Source organism: Mycteria americana, chromosome 7 (genome assembly GCF_035582795.1).
Source record: "Mycteria americana isolate JAX WOST 10 ecotype Jacksonville Zoo and Gardens chromosome 7, USCA_MyAme_1.0, whole genome shotgun sequence".
NCBI lineage: Eukaryota > Metazoa > Chordata > Aves > Ciconiiformes > Ciconiidae > Mycteria > Mycteria americana.
The window spans coordinates 38,738,494-38,760,773 of record NC_134371.1 but is presented as its reverse complement, the minus strand read 5'-3'; the positions used below and the strand labels follow the sequence as shown (position 1 = coordinate 38,760,773).

General features: G+C 41.8%; 1 protein-coding gene across 8 annotated transcripts in view; it reads right to left on the bottom strand.

The window, feature by feature from the left end:
- Nucleotides 1-22,280, bottom strand: part of RASAL2 (RAS protein activator like 2) — a 189,362-nt gene that overhangs the window by 26,584 nt on the left and 140,498 nt on the right. For all 8 annotated transcript variants that reach the window (XM_075507904.1, XM_075507905.1, XM_075507906.1 and 5 more), the window contains 5 exons: nucleotides 16,001-16,110; nucleotides 5,792-5,945; nucleotides 4,118-4,216; nucleotides 2,817-3,371; nucleotides 282-426 (listed from right to left, as the gene is read on the bottom strand). In XM_075507904.1, the coding sequence (XP_075364019.1) occupies nucleotides 282-426; nucleotides 2,817-3,371; nucleotides 4,118-4,216; nucleotides 5,792-5,945; nucleotides 16,001-16,110 (1,063 nt within the window). The remainder of the gene's footprint in view (nucleotides 1-281; nucleotides 427-2,816; nucleotides 3,372-4,117; nucleotides 4,217-5,791; nucleotides 5,946-16,000; nucleotides 16,111-22,280) is intronic.

Sequence of the window (22,280 nt, the reverse complement as noted above, 5' to 3'; positions counted from 1 at the left end):
TGGTGATACGAACTTTAAGAGGGACTCAGCTACATCAAATCAAATTTACCTTTCCTTGGGTGCTGCTACTGCAGGCACCAAAGAGCATCTTCCTCTGTGTGGAGGAAGGGCATCAAGAGTAAGACAGCGTATATTTTGCTATCTGGATACTAGACACCTGGGCTCAGTGCTGAAGCAGTTCCTTCCCATCCCACATTCCTAGGCACACGAGGCTTCAGTCACGTTGCAGACAGTTCAGGGTTAGCCCTTGCAATGCAAACAGGTGACAGGTACTTTCTTACCTAGTGCATCGTGAAGATACTTCTGCCCTACCAACTTTAGGTATTCCTCAATAGCTTTGGTAGCAAGTGTGTTCTCCCTGAAGATCAAGACATCATGCTCCCCACAACGATCTACCTCAGACATCACCAAATCCGTCAAGAAGTCCTGAAGAAGAAGGTCAAATGGCAAGAGGTTATTTTAACCGGACTCAGTCATGGCAGGCTAACAGCAGAAGCCAAGAAGGAAGGCTAAACAGAGGAGCCAGAGGATTACTGAAATAATTGCCCAGCTTGGGACAAGGAGTGCAGATGCCACATGTAGTATGGGCCAAGGAAATAGCGAGGGCTCCTCTAGGGTTTATTAAATTTATAAATGTTATAGATCACAAATTATAAAGGGAGGAACAAAAGTCTCTAAAATAAAACCTTTACAGCCAAGCTTGTATTTCAGTTCAGAACCTGAACAGAAACCCTCACCAGTTTGTTTATCAGTGGGTTTGTCTGCTGAAAGAAACGGTGGTATTACCTTTATCTTTTAATACTGAATATTACATAAAAACTTCGATTTAAAAATCCAAGACGAAAGTTAGGCACAAGTTCTTACAGCTTGATGAAATTTAAATAGGAAGAATGGCTTATATCAATTAAATTCACAAACCAAAAGTGGTTCAGGGTTTGGGAAAAAAGTTAACATACTTGCTGTGGATCTATATGGCTTAACTTGAACTGTATTCAAACTCCCAGACAGGAACTATCAGCAAGTCTTGATACAGTGAATAACCTCTTGATATAGGGTCTAATTCTACAGTCTTGCTTATTTCCTGAAGTGATAACTTTATGTGAGTCAAGGACACTCAGCATTTCACAAGAAATACTCAGTATTTTGCAAGATCTAATTTCAGCCACTGTAAAGTTCTCCAGGAGAGGAAGCATATTTCTCCCCCTCCCCCCACTTTTTTTTAAACTGTTAAAAAAACAAAGACAAAAAAACCCCCAACCCAGCCCAAAAACAAAACAAAAAACCACCCCAAAAACCAAAAACAAAACACCACCCTGCATTAGGGCTGAGTGATAACTTTGACTTGCTGGTTGCAAACAGCAACATCCTCCAAACAGTTCAGAGTGCTGTAGTAAGGTTTCATAACCCCATTAACTACAGAAGCCAAAATGCACTGCTAGCATAAGAGTGTAAAATATGCAGAACAAATCATATGTGATAAATATAGATCAAAAATACATTTAGTACTCTTGGTTTTCAATCCATTATCACCATTTCTTTTCAGCAAAATCTGAGAGAGTTATTTTCACCTGGCGCAAACTGGGAACATACAGCTGCATCACCACCAACACAGTGTGACCTGGAAACATACCCTCTTTGCAGCTTTAGGTTACGGCAACGTAAGCTGCTCAATGCTTCCAGTAAACAGAGGTTCAAACGTTCAGGCACTAGGAAGGCAAAGTTATAACACTAATTTATATACCTGCTGCAGCTAGCACTGCAGGAATCCAGAGCCTGCTTTCCAGCAGGATTTCAACACAACCCTACAGGAGCTATCCCAGCTACCAGCTTCTCTTGATCAGATGAACAACGTGGTAAGGAACAAGTTCCTAGCACACACTGTCACAGAGCACCAGCCTTTCAGAGACATGCATCAAGGGGAGAACAGTAGAGACTGGCATACGATTATGCAAACATAAAAGGACCTTTTCAGAGCAGTTAAATTAGGCTGTCCCTTGGATGTTGCTCCAACCCTCTAACTTGTGTTTGGTCGTGCTTAACTTGCTCTACGTGGCATTATTGGAAGAAGCTGGCTACAGCTTGGTACTACTCACACACCCACTTGGCAGGCAGGATCCAGATAAATCAATGCTTGTTAATGCTTCTCAGAATTTCCCGAGACCTACAGGGTATTTTCCCACAATCTATTTGAAGAAACTGAGACTCACTCCAATTGCTGCCTCACAGAGAACCATCAGTGTGCACCCAGAAGTCCAAATAACATCCTTGAGGCAGGTGGGATCACCATTAACCGAGTATAGATTCTCCAAATGGGTGTTCAAACGCTGACCAAATCAATGTTAGCATTGATTAGCTGACTTAGCACTGAATGAACAATGGCACCCTGCTGCTCCTTGTATCAAGGACTTATTTATAAAAGTAATTCTCCAGTTTACTAATCTCTTGCTTACTTATCCTGTATCATGATTTTAGAAATACAGAAAAGGTTCCTGAACACTCAAGTGCAGGCCCTAACTTTTCAGAATAACAGGAAGTTATATAGTCCTCCCACTTATACTTTGTACGCAGCACCTTTAATCTTTGTATCAACTCTTAATCATTGTTGGTATCATGCCTATCTACATGCCTTTCTGGTAGATGCAATTGCCCAAGTCTTTTCAAATACTTTTGAGACCCTTTTCTCAGCCTTACCCAGTCAGGCACCTTCTGCTGTTGCTTATGGTCATGCCAGCCCAGGCTTCCTACTTTCTAGCTGACAAGATACCACCTATAAGCAGCGAGAGGGAGTTGTTTTGACAGGAGGCGCCTGTTCTTACCTTAGCTCTCCCAGTGCTCTGAAGAATGTGCACCAAAGCACAAGCCATCTCTTCCTTATTCCTTACACTGATCACAGGTTCCAGCACAGAGCACAGCATAGTGTAGTTGCTGGTAACAAACTCTGCAAATTCTTTGTATTGCTCCATGGGCAAGATGGTGATGGTCTGATAACGGGACTTTATCCGAATGGAAGGTCCCCCTGATTTCCCTTTGTTGGGCGTAGGTGTGCTGACTGGGTACCATTTTTCCACAAACTGGCGCCCAGTTACACTGGCCATGGGAATGTTGACCAGGCCTACGTAATTGTTCTTGTCCTTTTTCTTCTTCTTCTCCACATCCTTGTAGATGTGAACTGTGATACTGTGAAGAGGTGGGAGACCATAGAACTCAAAATGCTCTCCCCAGAAAATGTTGTCCGCTTTTGTTTTGCTGGTGGTGCGGGCAAACAGAGTGTCATCAAGGCACAGCTCACAGAAGTATTTCTTCTTGGGGGCCAGGTCCTTTGCCTCAATGATCCAGAGACGAAGCACATTTTCAGCTCGACGGCAGTTGTCCTGTGCAAAAGAAAGACCTCAGCTTTGATTCAGAATCCCTAAAAACTGAACATTTTGTCTTCTAAAACAGCAGCAAAGGGCAGCCTTTTGTGTCCAAGGCAGGGACAGAATCAGAATCTCTAGAAAATCGGTCTTTTGTATGTCAAAGGTGGCGACTAGAACATTTTTCTTCTCAAAAAGCTGTATTTGAAATGGTTTAGAAAACAAACACTCTGCACAAAAGCCCTCAAAAGCTCCTAGGCTGGCATGGCACACTGCATTGTTTACTCTTGTGAGTAACTCCCAGAGCACCATTAGCCTGTCCCTCAAAGGTGGTATGCCAACTATGGAGGTGACTTATCAGATATTTCCAGCTGATCAATAACTTGACCCCCCTTCTCACTCCGGCTCAAACTCCTTTAGTTTTTTTTCCCCCCAAACTGTGCCCCCACAGTAAAAGATGAAACCTGTGAAGCCATGTCCCATCCTTCTGAGGTGCATAGTATCAGAAATCCAGTCTGAAACATCATAAGCAGGCACTGGGGCAGGGATCAGGAAGCACGCTGACATTTATTTATTCATTAAAGGTTTGACCTACTGCACTCACTAGAATAGTACACAGCGGCTTTTGATACACTGATGAGTGGACTTCTCCCCAGACTAAATTAATTGCGCCTGCATCTGTGGGAAGCCCTGGTACACGGGACTAAAATCCAATCATACCACCTCCATTCCCCCAGTAATCTTATTTCCGCAGTTTCTATTACCTTATTCGGCTGCACTGTTCTGCGTAGGTTTTCCATCCACTTGTCCCTCTCTGCTGCAGAGGAACAGCTGAAGCATTTACTGCCACTGGAGTAGGTTACCTGGAACATATAAATGACAGGCTGAGTTCAGGCAAGCCTAGGAGACATGTAAGAGGCTACAAAAAACAAGGAAGAAGATAAGCAATGCTTGAGCACCAAAGTAAATGTGAAAAAAGCAGGAAAACAATATGGGAACCTAGAAGGCAAAGAGGTTAAAAGGCCCACAAAATGTAGAGAGGGGGAAAAAAAAAAAGTCAGTCCAAATTAATATAAAACTAAAGAAACATATAAGGAGCACCAGAGGCTCCTCTTAAAGACTTCTAAAGAAGGCTTTAATCAACCAGTTAATTTTTTTTTTTAAACACTTGTTAATTGATCCATAGCTATTAAATGCTTGCAGTTTTCCCTGTTAAGTCCCAGAGGCAGACGATTTGGTTACTAACAGCATAAAGACAGACAGAACTAACAATGTACTAATATAAGGCAAACCACACTGGAAATGGTGTCTTCAGTAAATACAAAATATTGCCAAGGGTCCTTACAGCAACAGTCTAAAACAAACCAAAGGAGTTGCGCGGTGATCTGGCCCCAACACTCGATGTCATGCACAACTCTGCTTTCACACAGGAGGCAACCACCTTCGTTTCTTTCACTTCTACGTGGCCTGACAAGCTTCATTTACTCTTTCCATTCATTTGTGCACACAATTAAAAAGCAGTTTGAGGCAACAGCCTCAGAGCCAATTTGTTGCCAGTTTTTTCACTCAACTCCCTAAACCTAAGCAAGCTGGAAAGTGCTTCCAACCAGAAGAATGAGACTGAAGCGAACAGGAACAGTTCCTAGATACATCCCGAGGGAGAAGGGCCTGATATACTGGTTTTTGGCCAGAGCAGTTTTCCAGGTTGTAAACAGATCTTTGTTCCAGAAGTTTAGACACATCTGACTAATCCTGCTGAAGGCAGACTGTCACCTGCCCCTGCCACAACATATTACGATGGCCTTAAGACGCATCCAAATAGCACACACAAAAACGCTGTTGGTCCTGCAAGGTAAGGACTGTGTTCACACAAACAGCCTGTGTCCGGAGCAAAGCTAGGAGCTACGTGGTGCTACGCTGCAGCCTGTGTGGAAACAGCAAGAGGCTCTTTGCATGCTGCTCCATGGTGCAACGAACACGTCTGCAGTTAGTGAAGCTTCTCCTTTAGCAATCAGCAAACGGGCTGAGCTAATGGAAGGGGGCTCTGACTGGAAATCACATTTCTCAGTTACGGTATATTTTCTAAATTTAATTTTAGGTGAATTTGGAGAGGATGAATCCACAGCTTATGAACAACAGTATGTTTCAACCATACATTTGCATGCAAACTACAAATGCTTAGATATTTATCAAATTAAAGAGATTTTTCAATTAGAAGACGCAGTAATTGAAAAAGATTTCTCTCCATTGAGTGATTGATGCCATTAGCCTCCAGGACTTTAAAAATCGCATGCTTGTTAGACAGCCCCCACCCAAACCTCAGGACAGCAGCGGCTGCTATCTGTTCTCCAATTACAAAGTCACAGAACAACATACTGCAAGGGTTCAGACCAACTGACAGCATATAATCGGCTGCGTATTTGGAGAGCATTCTTTACCTCAAAGCAGAAGTCTTGTCCAAGGATACTGCTGTGAAGTGGTTTGACAAAGACTTTTTCTTCTGATCCAAGATCCAGGGCCTCCACGGCGCTGCCTGGGCTCAGTAAAGACTCATGGGAACGGGACTCTTTCAGCTTTGGCAATCCACGTGATCTGTAGAAGAAGGGGGAAAGGAAACATTATTTTTTTTCTCACAATTACCAAAACAGTTGGCAAGATCCCAGAGAAAGCTGCAACTTGTTGGTGTTTATTCAGAACAACTTCTACAATTAGTCTGTAAACCTTATGAAAATAACATGAGGCCAGTAATCCCAGACTCCTAAGGAAACATCCACCTACACAAGCCCAGAAGTCCATTCCCACTGACCTAGAAATTGTAGGTGCTGAGCTATCAGTGAAAAAACAACAGCGAAACAAAAAGTTCAGAACTTAAGTGCTGAAATTTAAAGAAACCCCACAGATAGACTTGGATATATTACTGAAAATATTTTCTGCTATCTAGATTACTAGATAAATGTTGTGTATTAACAGCAAAAAGCACACCAATCTCTAAATCTCTAAACCAACACAGAATGCTACTCTCATTAGAGCAGACGATCCCCTCCCAATACACGTCATTTTTCTTAACATACAAAGCCTTTACACTAAGTCAAATATGCAAATTATTTCCCACTTCACAATGCTCAAATCAGTAACCTACATTTAAATTTTGCATTTTCTTCTTCAGCTGCTTCTTCCAGTTTTAACAGTTTCCACTTTTTTTTTTTTTTGATACCTTCATTCTCTTTTAACTTCCCCTCAACAACACATACTGCTTCTCTTTTTCAGTTGACTGTCCTGTAAATCCCTGAGCTCTACCAGAGCTGGCATCTCCCAAATTCACAGTACCTTTTTATGAAGGCAGTCTTCTCTTTGCCCCCACCAGTTCTTGAATACTTCTCAAAGACATATCCCTCCCTCCACTATGCCATAGCTTTTTGCAACCAACAGCAACATTATAAAATGTATTCTGTATTCTCCCAACTTGACTTAATGCAACATCCATGCATAGCAGGGAGCTCTGCTGTCAAACAGCACTGTAAAATGCGCTCAATTTATAGGTGACAGTGGCTTCACCTGTGCTCCTTCTAACTCCAAACTGACACCTGGACTACAAGCTTCTGCAATAAAGTCATATGATACTTTAGGCACAACTAGCATTTCTACTTCAAAAAGTAAACACTATCTGCACACACATCTTATTTTTCCTCTAGCTGGAACTCCGTCAAAGCCTTCACAGACAACCAACAAGAGCAGCAGCACAGAGTCCCAGCTCAGCAGAAAAGGAGCTGTTTACCTGGCAGATCTAGATTTTGTTAAGCTATTGAAGCTTGTGCTGGTCCCTATGCCTGTTCAGTGATCCATGAAAGTGTGTCCATAAATATGGCTGCACATCCAGCAAGTGTGACTGAGCACAAAGAACAGATGTGAAAGTAGAAAGGCATCAGTTGTCTATACATTATGCAGAGAAAAGCAATGCTCTGAAATGATGCTTTCTCACCTGTGTTTGTCCTCACAGTATTTCCTCTTGTATTCGATTCCCAGTATCAAGGCTCAGCATCAAATGGAAAATGTTTAAAGAATGTATTTATGGAGAAGTGAAAAGCACAGCTACCTCTAACAGCTTCCTTAATTTTGAAAAATAAGTAGTTTTTATATACTTCCCTCACAGATCTTATAGAAAAAAATCCTCATATTTTGTAACCTTAGCAAAATCAAATCTCTCCTACCCTTGAGCAATCCTATGGGAAAACAGAAAGGAAAAAACACACGTTTGGAAAAGGCGTCTTTAGTCCTTCTAAGGCTGCCTAACAAAAACCTGGGTATCATGAAGGATACATGTAAGGCTACAAGCAGAGTTCATCTGACTGCTCTTTTGTACAAAATGAAACGCTGAAGGTATTCTAGTAGATTCATGTACGATAAGATTTATTAAACAGTAAAGGAGAACTTTGTTCCCATTTAATATATTGAATGACCTAAGTGCAGGCAGCAAAAACCTTTCATCAGAAGGATATTACAAAGATACCAATTTCAAATGCAAAACAGCAGCACTGGTACAAATGCACTGGCTGCACTGTGCATGCTTTGTTATAACTGGTTACAGCAACAGCTGTACCAACGCAAACCTAAAACCTCAGCCATGTATAATTGAACACTTGTTGCAGTTAAGGTAGGGCAAGTCTAAAATAAACACACCACAATACACCACTTTAATACCATCTCTGCAAAATGCTCTCTAATTTCTCCTCTCAAGAAAGCACTGCTGAGGTCACTTGGCTTCTGTCCCTATCCCAAACTCCCAGCAATTCCAGTCCTAACAAAGTACTTGGGTGCATGATGCAGGGGAGGTGGCTGAGAGCCTGCAGCCAACTCCCGCCTTAGCTCCTTGTCTGAGAAGGAAAGCATGGAGTGGTCACAAAGAGGGGGAAGAGAAGGGAAAGAAAAATAATTACCAAATAAAGGAGAAAGAAAAGGAGATTTTACAAATCCCAGTTAAGCGGAGGCTGCACTTGGAATAAGACAAATCAAGCACACCTACATGAAACAATTGTACAGCCACTTAGCAGTGCATCCCCAAATCATAGCGGTGCCACATGTCACAGCCCTTCCTTTCAAACTTCGTTCTCTGGGCTACAAACTCTCAGACAACAAATCCTGCCGGGAGAGGAAGAAAGGCAGAAAAATCCAGGAGGAGTTCTTCCTCAAGCCTTAGGTTACAAATTTCAGACGAGCATCATGCCAGGCAGATACGCTGGGGCAAGAAGAAAAGTCACAGCCGCACCGGTAAAGAAATCCCTCTCCTCGTAGGCTGTGCTCCCACCCAGCCCCATGGGTGACACGAAGAGGCTCCCGGGTGCGTGTTGCCATGGTGCAGCCTCCTGTAAGCAGATTAGGGGGGGCCGGCAGCTGGGAGAGGCAGCTCCGCAGACGTGGCAAAGGTGACCTGTCCAGAAGGAAAGAAGTCCCTCTGCTTCTTTTCCTACAACGAGTTTAATGAGACCTGGACAGTTAAAGACAGCAGGAGAGAGCGAGGCATCTTCCAAGAATGCCTCCCAACAGCCTTTGGGGACAGGGTGAAGGCAAAGGCAGGTACACACAGCAATTGTACTCCATGCCTCCACATACCATCTTGCAAGTTAAATCTTTTATTAGTGTCTATTTGCTTCATTGCTCTTCTAACTAGTTAGCTTTGAACATTTTGTTTTGTTGCAGATCATCTGCAGCATGGTTAGTTTTGTTGACTCAGGGTCCTTCCTGGGGCAGAGGAAAGTCTATCTGTTTGAGCAATCCCTTGAAGTTACCATATTTAAACCAGCTCAAGAAACTGATTAAGTGGCTTAGAATTGGCACTTTACCTTCCATAAACACCACAGCAATGTCGTAAAGTTGTTGGTTAGCTGCAACCACATGCATTTACAAACACAAGTACATGCGTTTGTAAGCACCATGGTATATATTTCACCTATTGATAGATCTGCAAAGCAAATCATTGACTTGTGCCTCAGTCAGCAGCATCCCAATCAATATAGGCAATAGTTCCAATAATAGTTCTCTGCTGCTTTAAAGCCTCATCTGATATTCTGAAGCTGTAAGTAACAATGAAAGAAAATTGCTTGCTGGCTTCCCTTTGGCATAGATGCCACTAACTTACTTCCCGGTGTCCAGCAAAGGGGCTGGATTAACAGGGTCTTTCCTGTATTAGGTAGGAAGCGACTGGTAAAATGAGTATCTGTTAAGAGAGAGGTAATCCCAGAGAAGCAGATTACTGTAAACAGGAAGATCGCACATGCAAATGGTGGGGGAAGGGTTGTTTGTACAAATCTGTTTCTGTTAAACAGCTCCATTAACAACACAAATCCTGTTTTAAATTACAATTAGCCTCCAACGATCAACTTTTTTCCTGCTGCTTTTTCTATCTACTACCGCACACAACAAAAGGATTGCAAAGGAACGACACATGAGTTCAGAGCAAATAGTTACCAACAGCACCCAACGATTCTTACATAGGTATTCTCCATAATTTCTTTCCAATAGGAAAAGCAGGTGGAGGGGGAGCACGTCAGGGAACATTTTAAACTTCTCACCTCTTTTCACATGCTTTGGAGTACTGGTCTTCAGAGCTGCATAATTTCCTTCTAAATCAGAGCCCAGCCAGTGCCCGAAACCACTGACCTGGCAGCAGCATGCGACTGCTACTGAAAAAGATCTTTTCAACAACACCATCTTGCTGGCCCAACCCCAAGCTGACCCTCTCTTCTTGCACACCATAATTCGCTAATTTTCCACTACAGGAAGATCTCAGTTGTAAGCCAGGAACTAGAAACCTCTGGCTTTCAGTGGCTGCCCATGGCACACAGCAACCTATTAGTCAACTTCTATTATATTCTACTGTCTATAAGGCATGTAGCATAAAGGGTTAAAATCTAATAGCTCTGGTTATGAAGCTCTCCTGCTGATTTTGACCTATTTAGAAGCCAACTACAAAGCACAAAAGACTTTCAATTACTGATCTTACCAGGCAGAGCACTATATTGCCTGGAAAACAAGCCTGTGGACATCAATAACCCAAAAGATAAAAAATAAATGTATAGAAATGAACTACCAAGGAACAGAATCCCATAATCTTTTTCCTTTACCAAACTGGTGTGAAGGCAAAGAACTCTGAAAAGAGATTTTGTTCAGCCCAAGCTCCCAGCTAAAGCCATGTCTCCACTGGTCTTACACGAAACTGTATGTCTGCATGCTTCAAATAATTCCAGCACAATACCCGTGTGTTTAGAGACACTCCCCAAGATCAGAAAGTTGAATTCAATACTTAGCCACTCGCAAAGTCACAGGAGAGAGCTTGAACTGTAATGCAGTGAACTTTCTGCTCAATGCTGCTATTCAAAATCCCAGCCCTGCTGAACTGGACCCTAATGTCCGCAACATCATCTGCGATACAGGTGCGCTCTACCAGTGCTGCAGCATCAGGTTTCCCCGTGCAAGTGTTCATTTTGTAGGCACCACACCCCGCTTCATTTTCCAACTGCCAATTAGCAGAACATCCTATTACTCGGTCAACAATTCTACAAGTCTAACCAGTTTCATTATTAGTATTTTTTTAAAACCAGAAACTTAGGGTAACTTGTTTACATGCAAGTTCTACTCAGCTGCAATTAAACACTGGCTTTTTCTGAGCATATTGCTTCAGCCTTCCATTGAGATTCTGGTCTTTTCTTGCAAGGCCCTACCCAAAGCCTCATTGTTTGAATCCTAGATTTGCAAAGCCCTTCCTTGCCTGCCTGCCTGCTCTCCCTACAGATCACAGCTTGTCTAACAGACACCTCATACGGTACAGCTGAACAGGCTGCTGAATTTCACAGTGGTAGTGTTCTCTTCACTCTACTGTAACTGTGGTCTCTGCTATTAACGTTTCAAATTATTTTGTTTTGCTGGACCAGAGATGCTTAACCAATTCAGTTTCATTTTGCTGCTAAGCGATTTATAGGTGAATGCTATGTGGAGGAGCCTGGGGTTTGCAGAAAAGCATCAGCCATTAAGAAGAATGTTTTTATAAAGGGGTCAAGTGAGCCTGCAGACAGGACAGAGTAGTCTAGCCCAAAAGTGAAGGTTTGTGACAATAGGCTTAACGTTGAGATCTTGTTCAGTTTTTACTGAAAAACAAAACAACTGCATGAGGATCGAAAAAACTGCTTGAAAGAAGTATGTTCACTGGACCAGGAGTGAGATGTCTCTCCAGAAACAAACCACTCCTCCCCTTTCCCCATACTCCAGTATGCAGATAGAAACAGATAGGCTGAACGAATATAAGCTCTGAGTGAGTCAAACCTTAATAACACATTGTGTAACACAGATTTTATCCTTACATCTAAATCAGGATAAAAGTCACCCACCTTTTTTTGAAAACTGTGATTAAATTAGAACGAATGAATACAAAAAACACAGCAAGACCTGCTTCTATTATTTATACTATCTGTGCTATTTTCATACTGTAAAGAAACCAGGAGGGAGGAGCGAGAACTTACCGAAAGTAGAAAAAGCTGTCGTTTGAGCAGCGATACCGTTTCACCATGAACCCCAGAGCCATGGCTACCCGCTTCCCTGCAACCTGCCGGAGCCCATTCTGAGCAAGCACACAATGGATCCTGTGCTCAACTACGACTGTCTGATAATACCATAAAATGACTTTTAGTAAAGCAGGAGGATTCCCACGTGGCAGTAAATCCCAACAGGGCAAAACCCTCCCAGCTGTCCGCAGAGCTTTATTGCAGTCGCTGAGACCATATGCAGCCAGTCTCAACCATCTTTGCTCCCTCACCATAAACAGAACTGAGGCGAGAACTGTTGGTCCACTTGGAAATACTCTCAAATTCCTGGCTGCAAACTGAAAATATTAGTTTGGTCTGTCCTTTCAAATGTAATTTTCCTTAAGTCTTTTCTCATGCTTTTTTACATGTTTTATATATTACTGACACTGAGAAAATGTTAGAGACAAACATGTGGGTTGAAGAGCTCAAAGAATGCAGTGGGAAACAGGCTAGAAAAGCTGTGAAAGATGATATGGTAACACAGTGCCAGATAGCCTCATGGTGAGAGCTGTTGGTAACCTGGTGAGATGACGTACTGGCCACACGTCTGAAGAGCTTCATTCACATCTGTCATGGGTCACAACCGAGCAGAGTCTAAGCGTTCTCATGTTAGTGCCTTGTGAAGACAAACCATGAGTTTTCAAGTAAAACAAACTGCCCAGCAAACAACCTGAACCTGGAGTAACAGAGGTGATACAGACTGAGAGGTTGTGGATTCATACAGGACACCTGGATGCTGACACACAGTGGGCTCGTTTCTCGAGGGGCACCGCAGCTCTCTCCTCTCCCCATCCACTAACCCAGACTGAAATGAAGTTTAAAAGCCAGAAAAAGTAGGTTGTGGCCAATTGCTTTCTGCTGAAACAGAAAATCTCATTATGAAAAAATCTGCAACTTATCTCCATCACTCCTTCCTACAGCATTCCTGAATCCTTTCTATTTTAAATTAACTCTGAACAGACAGCATTCATCCTCTGTCACCATCTGGAATGGCATGCAGTGTTACAGTATCCCAAATCTTGATATGCACCAGGATAACTAATCTTCCTTACTCAGAATTTTATAGGTATTTATCTATAAACTTCTCCTGTTTCTTAACAGGACCGAAACACCTCAAAAGCATGAGAAAAGCAACATGACAGCAGCCTCTATTTCCTTCTAATCCTTGCAGGATTTTAATTTATAAGGCTATATGATACTTTCTTTGAAGGCAGGGCTCTTGTATTTGTCAGAGCAAGAAAAGGTAGATGCTATCAGCAAACCTGGCGCTGAAAACCTGTATAACACCATGACATCACCTAGCATCGCCTGCTTAAATTGGCAAAGGGCTGACTCACTGGGGCAGGACAGGAAAGTTTTTACTGCAACAGATCGAGACTCATCCAGAAAGCAGGGAGAGCAGAAGGTGAGAGAATGGCAATTCCCTCTCATGAATTAAGAGTCAGCTGCTATGTGTTATCTTCTTTCACACAGAAACAGTTGTCCCTGATTTGTCCCATTGGAAATAATCCCAAACAACAGCATAATTTTAAACACAAATCAATCTTTTTAGCCTCCTCTTTCCTCCAGCCCATCTCCTCCCAGTATACTAATCTGTTCCTCATCTTCAGTGCTTCATTCCCACATGGTTTCCAAGTTGTTTTTCCTGCTATTCTACCCACCAAATGCATTTTTCAGGCACCCTTAGATACAGAGTGAAACATATGGGAGGGAAGGGAGAAATTATTGGCAAGTTTCACTTTACAGTGGAACTGAATTTCCTTTACAGTTTTATTTATAAAATACAATTGGAAAAGTAATATCTCTAACCATAAACTTCAAAAGTTGGTATATTCAATTGGTGCACTGTCTGATTAGACCACAAATGCAAAGAGAACTCCATTAAACCTTCAATCTTTCCAACAAAAGGTAACTAGAAGGCTGAGTAGTGCTGCTAAATTCTTTTTGGAAAGAAAACATATCAGCAATTTGTGACCCTCACCTGCAGCACGAGGCTTCAACCAGCTTGAGGTGAGGCTCATGCTTTTCAACAACAATACTCATTTGTGCAAAGATTTATCTCCAAATAAACTTCAGCTCAGCTTGCTTTCCACATAGCTTGGCTACTCTCAAATGATCTCCCTTGCCTCCAAACTGTGCCCTCTGTTTACTTCAGCACACATACCTCTGAAAGGAGGAAGATCACATGGACTGGTTATCAAAAATACTTCGTTCCATTAGTAGCAAGCAACCATATCAAGTCACAAAACCCCCAAAACACTGTCCCATCTCCTGCCCTACAGATGCAAGATGCATTGCTATAAGGCTTAGTGTAGCAGGCCAAAGGAGGAGGGTGACAGGATCAAAACTAAAGAGCAACCACCAGCTTGTCCCTGTCTAAGATCCTGCACATCGTTGGCTTGCCAGGGCTCCGTCCCCCAAACGTCTATGTGGACTCTGCCACTGGAACTTCTCAGTTCATTTGCTCCTGGATCCTCCTTTTTAAATCCATGCGAAGGAGACTTGAGGGGACTGACAGAACAGACCAGCTATGCTTAGTGCCATCACCGCATGCACTGGATATTATGCTTTGCAAGCAATTAGAGAAAATCCATGTTTCATTCAGGTCTAGTTGACAATTCATGCCCACACTGGCAGGGAGTAGAGCAGGATCCAGATTTAAAGAGAAGGCAGTTTTGCTGTGTATAATACCGTGTCTTAAACCAAAGTTGTAGGGATTAATTATAGCTAAATTTATTGGCTTTCCCAGAACAACATTTCCCTTACACTGCAAAAGGAAGTATCATCAGTGCACATCACCATGAGTACCAAGTTAAGGAAAGACAAATACATTATTTACAGAGAAGAGATTTTTGCATTACAAAACTCAAGCAAATCTGGTTACAAACAACAGTAAAAATAACAGGTACTTTATCACATGGTGGCATTATTTAACATGCTTAGGCTCACCAAGTTGCTTTTTATAGCCATGTTGCAACTCCCTGAAAATAGGGATTTATAACAAAATTTGACTCAAAACAGACTGGGTGGACATTACTATGACTATAGGAGCAACATCATCCACATTGTTAGTCATATTTGGTAAGCAATGGTCTTTTCTGTGACTCCTGAAGACCTCTAACATCTGAAGCCTTGCTAGCTCCATGATTTTATGACGCTGCTTTTCAGATGGAGAAGATAGCACCATTGATTGAAGCAGCACAGCATGACAGATACAACTAATGAATTCAACTCAGCTAAAGGAGAAGGGAAAATGCACTAAACAATGTAAAATCACAGAAGCCTGCCGTGGCCTTAAGTACAGGGCAACCTATTTTTCACTCAGTCTAGTTCTCCTGCTGGGCTACTGTGGAATGTAACACAGAGTAATGTTTAATGAAAACAATCAAAAGACTTTACAAATAGTTACGAAAAACTGTGTGTATGAGCTTTTGCTGGCCTCGTATACAATCCGTTCCCAGCCTGAATTGCCAGCCAGAAACTAAACAAGCAAGAATATACCAAATGGAGCACTAAGATGGTCAGAAGTTACTGAGTTTTCCAGTTTTCTGAAAAACAGACCGTCTGTTCATTGTAGTAACACTGCAGCAACTATACAATCGACCAACATTAGCAAGTACGTCTCTGTGCTTTGCCAGTGCTAGCTGAACCGATCTGCTTGCACCAGCATAATCCGTCATATTGGCCACGGCACTGATCTGTGGATAAGTATTGCATGCATCAAGGCAAGTTTCTCTAAAGCTGATCAATTCAATGGTTTTGTATCATGAAATTTAAAGTCTGCAGCTTATTTGAAACAGATGCAGAAAAAGGTATTTGAGTCCATATGCTTAATCTGAACTTTTCATCAGCTGTTAAGAGCAGAAAAAGTTTTCAGTCCTGTGTCAGCAGTACATTGTATACTAAATAACTTCTAACATACTAGAGTCAGCCCAAAAACCACCCATCTGCCAGTTTAACAATAAATCCTCTTCCTTGCTCTCGTTCTGTGAGTGCATATGCATGCTGCATGTAGATTTTGTGAAGTGCCTCTGGACAAGGAGAGGTTGTTTTGGGAGATGCATTGAACCTTACCTGTCATCAGCATTGCGGAGAGATGGGAGACGGAAACTTGTGTTCCTGTCCAGCTTTGACTGACTCTTTGTCCTCTTGATGGACCCTTTCAGACGTTTACTGAAGAAGCCCTAAAATGAGAAGTTGCCGAAGTGAAACAGGGAAATTGATGCCAGTAATAAATCAATCAGTGCACTGTCACTGAGTCCAAACTCAGCAGTGATTCCCGCTGACAACGATTACAGAACATGCCGTATTGGGATTCCTCTGAGGAAGAAAGGCAGGACTAGATTGTCAATGACAGTTCCAGTATGTGATAGCTTCAAATTGCAATAATTAGCACTACTCACATTACAGGCGCACTTCAATGAATTCCAACTATAATACAAGAGACCCAAAACCCCACAATTATCATTTAATAAGGAGTAGTCTTGGATATCAGTATTTGTTCCTACCTCCCCTTTACACGCCATGTTTCTAAGTCTTAGTCAGAATAAAAGTACAAGATGTCTGTTATTATGAGCTTCTATTGCACCCACAGTTGCACCCAGGTTGTCCTTTTAAATTTAGATATAGCAGGTAAATCTTACAATAATTTGTAATTTCAATACTCTCACTAGCCAGAATGGAAAATTTCAAAAGATTTCACATACTAGTGACTTCAGATACCAGTCCTGGTATTGCTTTGAAGCAAAACTCAACTCAGAAATCTACCTGTGATCTAAAAATACTAAATCTTCAAGTAATCTGTTTAGTAAAGGTCTAGTGACAGTGATACCCTGAACTACAATTGTTCACCAAACGATCGCAGACCAAAGACGTGTTTTTGGTCCAACTGGAGGGAGCCTCTGGGGATCATGTAGCCTGCCTCCTGCTCAATGTGGGTGTACTGCCAACACTAGGTCAGCCTAACTCTGACTTTATCTAGCTAAGTCTTGAAAACCTCTGGTGAAGGAGATTTTACCACCTCTCTGGGCAACTCAGTCCAGTGCTGCATCACCCTTCCAGTGAGAAAATTTTTCCTTATGTTCAACAAAAACCTCCCAAGCAGCAATCTGCAGCTGCTGCCTCATTATAGCATCTGCCACTATGGGGAAAAGTTTGGCTCCGTCATCTAATTCCCTTCTCCATTGCAGTAGGCTGCCTTATATCACCCCTTAGCCTTTTCTTTCCCAGATAAACAATCCCTCAGCCTCTCCTCATAGTTCTCTCCTTGTAGATATCACCAAGAGCTACTGCTGTATTACCAGTAGTGTAACGTGAGTACATCTGACCACTGATATACAAAGGAGTGTATGCATCTGTATGTGTGGGGAAATCACAGAAATATTTCAACACCTGCACATTTGATTTTCTCCTATAGCCCTTTAAATTACTTTGAGCATAATATGCATTTTAAATAAACCATGTTGTGTCAAAATATTTCCAGGGCTTGCAAACATACATGCACATACATTCTTTGGCATGGTCAAAGCAAATACAGAGGTTCTTAATCCAATAGGATTAAGCAAAATTTTACTGGCCAAATCTGTTCTGTTCCTTCACAGAACAGCTGTACAGAGACACTGTACCCTGTGCACTGCCATCAGGAGATTTACCAAACACATGTGAGTGAAACCACGTTTGTTAGGAATATTATAGACTGGTTATAGGTTGGTAGAATTTGCTCAAAGTGAATGTTCTTTTGGTGTGGATTGAGCCAGCAGATCTACAGCCTTACTTTAGTAAAGGTCTAGTGACAGCGATAGCCAGCTAGGGCCAGCCCTCTCTCCCATCATCTGTGTTTTGCTAGAAGTCGAGTACAGCTAATTTTGAACACATTTGCAAGGCAAGCCTCCACAAGCTGCATTTGGGACAGGTGACAGATGTTGCCCGCAGCTGCCTCCTGCAATACAGAAATCAGCAAATTGGAGACAAACAAGGTCTCCTGTTCTTTCCTAAGCAGAACACCGACAAAGCAAGAGTGTTTTATTGGCTCCAGGTGACTCAGCCAGGCTGAAGTATGTGACTTGTTCATCTCTCAGACTCATAAGAATTAGGCCATCACAACAAAAGAATACTTTATCTGTAATCTTTTAGTCTGAAAAAGCTCACATCTCTTTCACCTCTTCAGGAAGAAAATGAGGTTTATCTATGATTGGACAGGGTGCTACATAATTTCATGTAGGCTCCCTTTCCCACAAAAGGTTGGACCAGGTGATCTTTCGAGGTCCCTTCCAACCTGGGCTGCTCTATGATTCTACAGTATTCAAAGGAAAGGGCTATCACCCTCTCCTCATCAGTGGATGCCAGGTTAATTGTTGGAAAAGAAATTGTTTCCAAACAGCAAAGCCTGCATTTGGTCAGGTTCAAGACATACACTACAAGCATCTCTAAACCAATTTTCCAGTCTCATATTTGCCTTTATCTTCCCATACTTTCAGTGTTCCTTTTGAAACAAAATGTATCCTCTTCCCTTTAAACAAGCACACCCTTCAACCCCCTCTACCTTTCCTCATTCTGTTATTCTTGGTCCCTTTACATTCAGTTGGTCCCTCTTCTTCGTTGGTCCCTTCAGTTGGTCCCTCTTGAATACACAATTCACTCCTGTATCCTAACCTTTCTCGAAACTGCACAATTCCCTTCTCCGTACACCTGGTAGGTGGGTTCTCTCTCTCCTCACACTCGTTCTCACTCTGCTTCTTTCGATGAACGACCAAGTCAGTCCTGCTCAGTTGTCAAGTGTAAAAAAAAAAAAAAAAAAAATATTCCCACCAAATCGACAGTTCCTCATGCCCACACCCATGACATCTTCAGCAAATACAGCAAGATGGCCTGTCTCCTCTCTTCCATTGAGACTTGGATGGTAACATATTGCTGAAAGCCTATCCATACCTGATGCTGGCTGTAGGATCTTTCCAGCACAAGCAGATCATCCTCTCCCAAATACTTGTGTAGGAAACAACCTGCTCGCACACATCAGAGCCTGTCATGCACTTGTCCACAGGCAGCACAGAGAAACTGGGATGCCCTGTGGGATGGTGCTGCAGGGGACAAAGGAAGAAGGAATCTGTTTTCTGCGTCTGAAGGGAGTGCTACACTTAAGGCTGCCCTTCAATTTCTGAGGCTTGCCAGCCAGCAGGTTCCTTAGGGGTGAAAGTTGCTATATTCTCCTGAAATAGGAAATAAAGCGGAAAAGAAAAGGTCTGATATCTAGATACTGCAAAAAACCCCCACAAATCCACATAGCGTGCTGGGGGAAAAGGTACTGTCAAAAGGGAAGAAGTGTTTTTAGCTGTGTGTGCCACTCAAACTCTACCCATGTTCCTGCACTTTTCTTGGTCCTCGTATTGAAAAAGTGCCTTTGAAAAAACCCTGTAATCAATATATGCTCTTGGGCTTCTCTTGGGGCTATTGCTGGAATTCAAGTAGAGGATGTATAGCACTTTCAAAGGCACTTTCATATATTCTGACCTCTCAGCATAAAAGGTAACAAACCCAACTACAGGGATTCAGATCTGGTGGACCCTGGCTTCATTCCAGCACCTCTCAGGCTACTCAAATTGCAAACACGAAATAACATGTTATTCTCCCCTTAAGGGCAGATAAGACAAAGCTGACCCAGTTCAGCAGGGGTCCAAAAGTATTTATATTGAATCACTCCAAATCCCACTCAGAGGGGGACCGTAAATATTCATTTTTGTGTGCATTCACAATTTTAAATTGTCATTGCTTTAACATTAGTGAAACATGTTCTTGGTTTAATTGAACATAATTTATTCCCTAATGAAATAAATATGCTATCTGGGGTTGAATAAGGCTATCCAGAGTTGACTATACAAAAAAAATTAATAATATTAGGGTAAGAACATACTTAAGGATAAAAACAATTCAAACAAAGAGTGTACTTATTGGTTATCCTCAAAAGACTTGAAAACATTTGCAATATTTGCTCTCTGCACCTTGCTGGCAGTTCATGCAGGGCCAGTGCTTACAGATGGACAACCTGGGAGCAGCATGAAAAATTCACACGTGCCAGAACTGAGCAGAGCTTTTCGACTTCCATTTGCCAAAGGAAATACTTTTAAATACTGAATGCAGATATAAAAAAGATGTAGTGATGAAAAATAAACTTCTATCTGCAACAATACTATCTAACTGAAACTTTTTTTTTTTTCCTTTTCCTTCTTTAAAGAAGAAATCCCTGCCAAGGCTAATAACTGTAGCTTGTACCATTAAAAAGACACCCCCCCCCCTTTCTTTTCTTATTGTCTAGGTATTTCTCTGAAACACTTATTTCAACACAAAATACACTGCTGTTTGATTCTTATACCTAAATGTAACGAAGTGTCTGAGCTTTAAGAATCATCATGGAACATTTTTAAAAACAGTGGGAATGCTACTGCTTAAACAAACACCCTCAGACAAAAAGATGTAAACTTATTAACCAAACTGCCAGACATTATGAGACTATGTTCTTAATAAAAAAAGTACAAAATATTTTGTAGGATAAATTAGCTAGGATGCAATTTGAAAAGATCAGTACTGTGTAAACACAATATTTTAAGGAGTCCAGTGAGAGAATAACTGTAGAAGAACTGTGCCTTAACCCCTCAAGAGACAGGTTTGATGGTCCACACCTAATGGAACAAAGCTCAGTACAAATTCCCCTCAGAACCACAGGTTTAGGGGAACAGGGATGGAAAAGAGAGACGGGGAGAGAGTGAGCGAGAGCACGCAAGCACACACTCAATCAGGCATGTGGAATAGGTTCAGAGCAGGTTCATCATCTCAGCCAAAAGCATCAAACACTGGGGTAAGAAACCCCAATGACAGAACATCTAAAAATAATTCAATCCCACTGAGAATTCTATTCATCTCATTTGGAAGTTAAGCAACTCATCTCTCTCACTCTGCCAAGAAGAAATCGCCACAGGAGAAGTGATAAATTCAGCAGGCTTTTGTAACTTCCCTCCATAGCTGCACAGGGAAGGTATAGAAACTCTGACCCCCAAGTATTTTAAACTCAGGGATGGTTGTTTTTCAGGGCAGCTTTGGCTTTAGGAAACGCTCACTCCATGCCAAATATGACAACTGTCTGTCCGTCCTTAATCTCAGTAGAGCAGCACATGAACTGCCCAACAAATTTAAAGACAGCCCAAGTATGAACTGCTCAAGTCTTTGACTATTGCTCCCTACAGACGCACCGATTCTTCACTTTGGAGAGAACAGCCCATGCATAATAAATAATGATTGTATTTGTTGTTTTGAAAGTGAAAGGTTAATTCAGCCGTGAACTAATAAAACTATATATAACACAAATCATCCATCAATAAAACACAACAGTATTAGTGGAAGTTTCAAAGCACAAAACCCATGGTAAAATGGGCGACAATAAAGGTTCATCTTATATACAGTGCTGTGGTTTGCAGCACCGCTACCTACATTAGGTATTTCTGGGGACAAACACATTGCCTTCTGGAGGCTTGCAACGCATCTTTAACATCTATAATTCTCGATGAGGAGCACTAATGCATTATTAATAACAGCAGGTGGGTAACTTCATTTACAGAGCGATGAGACTTGTTCTCTCTGAGGGGAAGGACTGGATGGGTACAAAGATAACACTCAAGTGACTATGGACGACAGCAGAACTGCCTCCCAACTACTGTGCATTGTTAGTACATGAAGCATTTTATTTCTTAAGTTGCTCACAAGCAGCTATCAAGAAAAAAAAAAATCGTCGCCAAGTGAAAATGCTCTCCTGTGCCAGTAATGTTGTAAAGCTGTGGGAAGCAAAGAAGCAGGGAAAGATAGCCAGGTCATAAAATGGAAAGATACAACTAGCAGGATATTCCAGGGATTAGGAGCAAACATGGTGAAGTTTACTATCCCCTGTAGAACAATAAAATCCCAATATAACTAGCAAGGAGGTGAAGTTTGCTTATGAGCCCAGTAACACTCATTATTAAAATATTAGCAGTGACTATCTTTGAAAAGGCTCTCAGCCACTCACACAGTAGAAAAGCAGATGAAAACAACTATACATATACCTTGGTGGTAATATAAAGAACAGGACAGTGACTTACAACAGTCAAATTCCACCATCAACTCATCCAAAAAGCCTGGCACTATGTCACTGAAGAGGTGCTTTGTGCACAGGCAGAGAACAATAAAAAACATGTTTGAATGTATAAACAAAGGATAAAGCACAATAAAAGTAAAGTGGTATTATGTAAATCTGCCATAGCTTTCACACTAATGCACCACTCTTCTGATCTTCTCATCTCAGCAAGAAAACTAGAACAAAACTAAACTCCCG